Below are 7631 nucleotides of genomic sequence, written 5' to 3' on the forward strand. Positions count from 1 at the left end.
ATAGATGTACACAGAAGGTATCTTTAGAAACTGCTCGGATAAAAGCAGTTGCCTCTCAGAAAGGCAAAAACAAGGGAACTACAAGTAGAAGAAAACTTCTACCACATGAGCTCTGGCTCCCACCTGCTGACTTGTCAAGGATATCTCTGGGCCACTGGAGGTAGCACTGTCTTGTGATCTGACAGACTGCATGCCTTTTGCTCAAGGATTAAAGCCTTCATTTTCACAGTGAATCTGCTGATGATTGAAGCCATTTGTTTACAGGTTCCCACATGCACAGCTCTTTAGTGATTGGCCATACAGCTCACTATAACTCTGTATCCTCTACCTCTGCAGTTTTACTAGGGCAAAACACAGAGCCCCTTGGTAGTTTCTCCCTTTATGAATTCTCATTGAGAGTTACCCTGGTAAAAGTGCCAACAGCTATCCCAGGCAAGGAAATCCATATACTTTATTATGGTTTCCAAGAACCATTCAAAACTCTCTTGTGAGCGAAGTGTCAGGAATGTGAGGCCTAAAAAACTATGCAGCCTTCAAGGAACCTATCATGTAATGTGTGGAAATAATAATTGTACATGGAGCCAGTGAGATAGCTCAGCAGACTAAAGCGTCTGCTTAGGGAAGCTTAGGCAAGCACAGGGACCATGGTTCGATCCTCAGCACCACATGCCCTGCCAGCCTCAACCCCAGGGCTGGCTGAACCGGTCACAGAGTCCAGGCATAGTAGCATATGCCTGTAATCCCAACGCTGGTATTAACGTCAGCAGTGGCTATGAAATACCAAAGAATGGTGCTAGCCTGGGTTGCCCCCTAGCTCAGCACAAAGACAATACTTCTGGCAGAAAGCTTCTGGAAGGAATGGGATGTGGCTGGCCCTTGAGGAACCAGAGAGCCAGAAAGCAACCTCATGGGGGACATTATGAGCCAAGAAAGCAAGACACAAGAGCCTGAGGTGTGGGCTGTTTCAAACTAAGTGTCAATGGGGCTATAGTGAAGATGTCACTGCAGAGTGGTAAGATATAAGGCTGCAAAGGGAAGAGGGGGCACACATGGGGAAATTCACAGGATGGACAAGGTAGTTCCCCAAGTCATCAGAGCAGGAGAGGAACATTCAGATCAGAAGGTGATGACAGCACAGCTACTTTGGAAGTGGGTCCTGCTGGGCTCAGCAAGCCTCTTCCTGCCATTAAAAAGCAGAGTGGAGCTGGTCATGGTGGTGCATGCCTATAATCCCAGTACTCAGAAGGCTGAAGCAGGAGGATCACTGTGTTCAAGGTCAGCCTGGGCTACGTAGTGAGTTCAGGGCCAGCCTGCACTACACAGTGAGACTCTGTCTCAAAAAACAAAAACAAAAACACAAATAAACAAAAAAGTAAAGTGGATGTCCTGGCCTGGCCTCTAAAGGTCAGACCCTGAGCCAGTACGCAGTTTTTGGCCAGTACTTCTGGCTGGGACCCAGCTCTCCAGCAGCGAGCTCCCAGGGGAAGTGCCGTCATTAGCTATATTACAGGTGGTGCCTCCTCTTCTGCTAAGAGCATTTCTTTAATCCAGTAGGAGATTTGGTGTTCAGCTCACCGTAACAGAGACCTTCCCCTCCTCTCCTAGAGGTGGCCTGGACAAAATGTAAGCAGGACAGAGTGTGTCTGATGCCCTTCTTCCTTCCTGAGGCATGTGTCTCTGGCTCGTGCTGTTCCAGAACCCTGCTCTTCAGAGTTCTCAAGGGTCTGCCCTCTCTGGCCCGTGCCCCACGGAGCAAGCTTTTCCTTGTTTCTTCCCCATTTCCAACTTATCCAGCCCCCACACGGTCCTGCTCACGACCAGATGGAAGCTGGGTGATGTGATCAGCAGCCCACATGCACACCAATGGCACCAGAGCACCACTGCAGGCTCCTTCCTAGGGACACCCACAAGAGCATTCCAGGAACTCTTTGTTTACAGTCAGCAAATACTTGCTGAGGCCCGGTGTTATACAGCATGCACAATGCTCAACTTTCCAGGAGGACAGCAGGCTCTGTGCCCACATGTGGCTGGGCCCCTCTGCATTAAGACCAGGCAGCTGCTAGAAAACTCAGTCCTTCGGTAGGCCACTAAGGAATGCTGTGTCCCCAAGGCATGCTGTGCCAGTGACCAGAGGGCACTGTCCCTCACAATATGCTAAGGAGCCAAGTGAGGCCTGCTTGTCCAAGGCTGGTCTTCACTTTGAGAGTAGGAGGTGACAGGCACAGGAAGGAGACACTCCTGTTAAGAGCAGCAGGCCCATCTTTCAAGGACACTGCCCCTCACTACCTAGAAGGGATAGCTTCCAGGATCCCCGAGGATACCAAAATAGGAGGATGTTCAAGTCTCTTTATGAAATAAGTGTTTTTCTTTTAAGAGCTAGCTAAAATACTCTGTAGTCCACGCTGACACACTTCCTATGCCTGGCTACAACGGCGGTACTTGCACGTAGCCTATGCACATCATCCATAATACTTGAAGTCCTCTTTAGGTTACTATAATACCTAATACAAGGTACATGCTAATACTGTAACTGTTACTCTGCATTGTTTAGGAAATAATGACAAGGAAAATAAAGTCTAGTCATGTTTAATTCAGATACTAATCTCCTCAAATGTTTTCAGCTTGTGGCTGGTTCAGATACAGTGGAGGTTCAGTTATGGAGGATTAAATGTAACTTCCATCAGAAGTAATATTTCTTAAAGTGATTTTTTTTTTTTTTTTTGCGGAACCAGGGATTGAACTCAGGCCCTTGTGCTTGCCAGGGAAGCACTTATTACACTGAGCTATCTCTCCGGCCCTAAAGTGATTTTTTTTGTTTAGACATAACTTTAAACTTACAGAAAAGTTGAAAGAAAACTTGGATTCATCGACTGGTAACATTTAACCCCATCTGCTTCATCATTTGCTCATTCTATCCCTCTTTCCCTGTCTATGTAATTCTTTTTTCTGAATAACCTGACTACAAGTTGTTATATTATGCCTCTTTACCTCTAAATACTTCCATAGGTAGTTACTAAAAGTAGGAATATCCTGTTATACAGCTGCAGTGTAATTACCAACTTTAGTAAAATTAATCCTGATATGGTAGTTTGGGAGGTTTTTTTTTTTTTTTTTGCGGAACCGGGGATTGACCTCAGATCCTTGCGTTTGCCAGTCAGGTGCTTATCCTACTGAGCCATCTCCCCAGCCCCCTGGTATGGTAATTTAATCTTGTGTCTACATCCCAGTTCTGTTCACTATCGCATGTCCTTCAGAACACGTTTCTCTTCTGTATGGGGTCCAGTCTAGAATCAGATATTGCCAGCAGTGCTCACATCTTTTATCTCATTTCTACTAGTTTTATCATTGGCATTTGTGAACAGTAAGTCTCTCTTTGATCCCTTTTAAACTGAATACTCCCAATTTTGGATATGTCCAATGTTCCCTCATGATTAGACTTGGTTGATGCATTTGTCAGTGACAAATGTCCTTGCATTTCTGGACAAAAAATATGTTCATTTGTCCTCACTGGTGATGATCACTTTGACCACCTGATTAAGGTGATGTCCTAGGTGACAACTGTAAAATCATTGTCTTTTTCTCTTGCAAATGTTATATGATCTGTAGAAGCCACTTTAAGCCTATATATATTTTCTGTCCTGACATTTTTAGTTCCTAGAGTTTCATCCAGTAAAGATTCTAACAATCTTTGCCATGGTGATGGGTATTAGTAACCTTTTTAAAAGCATCGTTGTCTAGGGAAATGTAATCAAAAGGAGGTATCTGGAATTGAAAACTGAGTAACAAAACAGCAACAACACACACACACAGGAACTCAAATCAAATACGGCTTTGCATGAAAAGAAAACCTAGGGGTCGGTTAGTAGATGGCTCAGTAGAGTAAGCGCTTGATTGGCAAGCGCAAGGGCCTGAGTTCAATCCCCAGTTCCACCAAAAAAAAAAAAAAAGAGAAACCTCTATCATAGCACATCTTATACTATCACTGATGAAGGATACCATTTTTTTAGGTCATGATGGATGCAGGTATCAATCATCCTATAAATTTTCTCTGTCTATACTAAGGATCTGGTTAAAATTTCAGATGAATTCTTAGCTCCTAGACTATTGCTATTGGTTGGCTAAAGCTTCGAAAACAAATAGATTCCAATATGATGGGATCTCTACCATCCACGTGCAATATTCAGGCAGCAAAGGGTTCTTTGTACTTAGCGATAAAACACTGTCCCTTTGAGATTTTGCATATTCAAACCTGGACAGACAATTTTTAAATACATAGGAAAGACACTAACTTGCAGTTCTCCTTCCCACCATCCACCTGGATTCTTTTTTCGGATCAAAATCAGCTGACCAGGGGCCAGAGTAAGTTGCTCAGGACCAGTAGCAGTGTAGGAGGCAATGACCTGAGCAATTTCTGAAAAACAAGATCAAACAATGCAGACAACTGTCAGAGTGAGGAAAAGAAAACTCTGAGATACAGCTGCCCTCTAAGATCATAGGTTAAAGTCATCACAACCAGCACACTGAGCTGATTTTCCACTCTGGGGGAGAGAGGCTGTAATTGCTCCTGTCCTACCCATCCCCAACGCTGTAGTGTCCATGCCACATTCAAGGGCTGACTGATCTTTCTGCTTGGCTCAGTGTTCCGTGGAACTTCCTCATTTGTTTGAATTTACTTACCAACTTCCCGCCAAATGCCCTGATTCCTCACATCTCTTATGAAGGGCTGGACCTCATTCACCCTTCCCCTCCCCTCAGTACTCAGTGAATAACCAAAAGTAAACCTCTGCCAAATAGAGAAGACAAATCCCACTTTCTACCAAAACCATCAAGATCTTAGCTGTAGACCATTTATATACTGTTTTAGACTCTCATTTTCTTTAGGGCTCATATTTTGGGAATGATCTCTGAATTTCCGGTTTTATGAATCATGGCAGTGAGAGTTTACTTTTTATTTCAAGAAGGAACCTGGAGTTAAGGAGAATTTTATGCAAAAATAATTCAGCATAGAGAAAAAAAATGCACTTTTCAGGAATGTTAAGATCCCACGGGAAAAATCCCAGCAAGACAGAAACAGGCTCTCAAAAGACATTTCTGCTGGTCCCAGTGTCAAGCATAAAAAGGTGGACTCCTGCTCAGGTAGATTCCCGTGCATCTGCAGGCATTTCCTTGAACCTTCAGAAGCAACACAGAATAAACTACTCTACTCCTCTATTCTCACTCTCCCTCATGATGGCCTCTGAAAGGAATGAAAGGACAGAGATAAAGGAAGATGGAAAGAAAAGAGGCAAAGAGGGCCTATGTTCTGACAGATCTCCTACTTTCCTAATATGTCAGTCGAGGAGTAAGAGCCTGGCACTTTGGCAAGGCCCAGCTGCCCTGTTCTGCAATCTGAGGTCAGCCACCATGATAGAAGTGCCACATTATGAGGAGGCTGGCCTGACTGATGCTTCAGAGAGCTCTGGGACACAAGAAAGCCCAGACTGAGAGCCTCAGCTGGGAACCTGCTGGGGATGAAGACCTTTAAGTAACATGTCAAGGATGAGTGTCACCTTCCAAGAGGCTTGGGTCTGGAGAAAGTCCCAATTAGTGTCCTACTTGGCATAAGCTGTTTCAGCTCCTTAGAGTACCCGGCCAATAAGCCAGAGACACCCTGTGCTGCCTTGTGAGTGCCTGTGTGGCTTGCTAACTTTAGAGCAAAGTTACCCTACCTCAGCATCCTACAGATGCACTACCAAGACCCTTTAAAGTGACAAAAGTTTCAAATGTAAGACTCATAGTTAAAGAGATTTGACAGGGTTGTGTACTATGTGGAGCCTGACTAAGGCCCTCACCAATCCAACCCCTGCCTTTCCTGGCTGTGGAAGTCCATTTAGAGCTAAGCATCAGACAGACATGCAAACTCCTCTTAACAGAGCAGTCACTGTTCCAACCTGTAATAATTTCCTAAGGCTATGACAGCAAAGAAGCAGGAATGACCTAGACTAGGAAGACGGGCCATACAAACCATATTATTTCACATCTGCTTCCTTTACTCTTGTGCTACTATTTACAGAACATGTAATTTTGTTTAAATAAACTAAAACTCTGAATTCAGAAGCAGGACTATAATTTTGCAACTTCAATGTATACCTGAGGAAAACCACCCAGTGGTTTAATTAGCAGGGGCTATAATCTGACGGTATCTGCTTAATCCTCTGAACTCTTCCATGGTCTACATCCTGAGGCTTAGTGTATTGTCAGGAAGTAGAAAAGGATTTACAGACCCAAACATGACTAAGCAGCAGCTAACCCCAGTTTCACAGCTCCATGCATGACAATTTCCCACCATCGTGCCTGAGAAATTTCCTTATAACCCCAGAGAACCTTGTTTGATAATATCCCTCCCTCCATGTGGGAAGCAACTGTCAAATTTCATAGCCATGTATATATTATTAATGGGTCCCAAAAAAGGATCTACTCTAACCTGTTCCTCCAAGAGTCAAGAAAGAGCCTTTTGGTATTTAATTTTCTGGCCCTAATAAAGAAGACTGGAAAAAATTATGAATTATATTCATAAATTCATAACACTGAAAAATAAGCATTGGGATTCATGACTTACCAGGTTTTTTTCCTAAACTCCCTGTTTTCCCAGCAGTTCCAGAGCCCTTAAAACAGAGAGCAAAAGGTCTCATTTGCATGCTCAAGAATTTTGATTACACAGCTTAAAAAATGATTAGTGATACAAACCCACTTGAGCCCTAAATCCTCCTTTTTGTTTTGGGTAAATAGTAGTGTGTCATCTGATAGGAGGGTGTGTATTGAAAAAATACGGGACAAACCAGGTGTTTTTGAACAAAGTGTCTTTACTCTTTTCTTTGGGAGAATAAAAGAGCCAGTATGTGGCATCCCTAAGGGCTCAGGCATGGACTGCAGGCGGCACAGGTGCATCCTAGACCTGGTCTAGTCCAACAGGTGGCTCTGTGCTAGAAGAACTATCCCTTGGATTCTGCTCAAACTTGATTTTCAAATGGCTAATTAGGAAACATTTCACACACAGAGTGTAAGACTACAACAGATACCCATGAGCCTTCTATCCAGATCTAATATGTTAAAACAATATTTTGCTATATTTGCTCTGGAGCTTTTCTTTTTACTAAGTTGTGGGTTTCTTGAGATAGTATCTCACTGTGTAGTCTTGAACTCACCATGTATCCCAGGCTGGCCTTCTGCCTCAGCCTCCCAAGTGCTGGATTTTCTTTTTAATGAAGTAAAATGGCACAGGGATGATGGGATCCTCCCTTTTTCAACTCCCATTTACCTCTTTTTCCCCAAGGGGACCTCCATCCAGCATAGCCTCTGCACCCAATTATATACTGTCTACATACTACATTTCTCTAGCTGTGCTGGAAATACCACCCACAGAAGCACACCGTATTTCTCTCCAGCTAGGAAGTGTCCCAGAAGTGCCTGGGGTTGAGTTCCTCTTGTGGACACTCATGGAACTTTAAACCAGCTGAGTCAGCCAAGAGAGGCCACGAGTGCTAGGACATGGGCCAGCCAGAAGACAATCTGTCCTGACAAAATGCTTTATTATAAATAAATGTTCACTCCCAACTTCCCATCTTGCAGAAAATTTAACATTTCAATTAAAA

The 7631-nt window shown here is 43.7% G+C and overlaps 1 protein-coding gene across 4 annotated transcripts in view; it reads right to left on the bottom strand.

Annotated features, from left to right (window-relative positions):
- Itsn1 (intersectin 1) overlaps positions 1 to 7631 on the bottom strand; it is a 236490-nt gene that overhangs the window by 49621 nt on the left and 179238 nt on the right. For all 4 annotated transcript variants that reach the window (XM_023705571.1, XM_004645331.2, XM_023705568.1 and 1 more), the window contains 2 exons: positions 6599 to 6644; positions 4290 to 4411 (listed from right to left, as the gene is read on the bottom strand). In XM_023705571.1, the coding sequence (XP_023561339.1) occupies positions 4290 to 4411; positions 6599 to 6644 (168 nt within the window). The remainder of the gene's footprint in view (positions 1 to 4289; positions 4412 to 6598; positions 6645 to 7631) is intronic.

Source organism: Octodon degus, unplaced genomic scaffold (assembly GCF_000260255.1).
Source record: "Octodon degus isolate 3935 unplaced genomic scaffold, OctDeg1.0 scaffold00225, whole genome shotgun sequence".
NCBI classification, from domain to species: Eukaryota; Metazoa; Chordata; class Mammalia; order Rodentia; family Octodontidae; genus Octodon; species Octodon degus.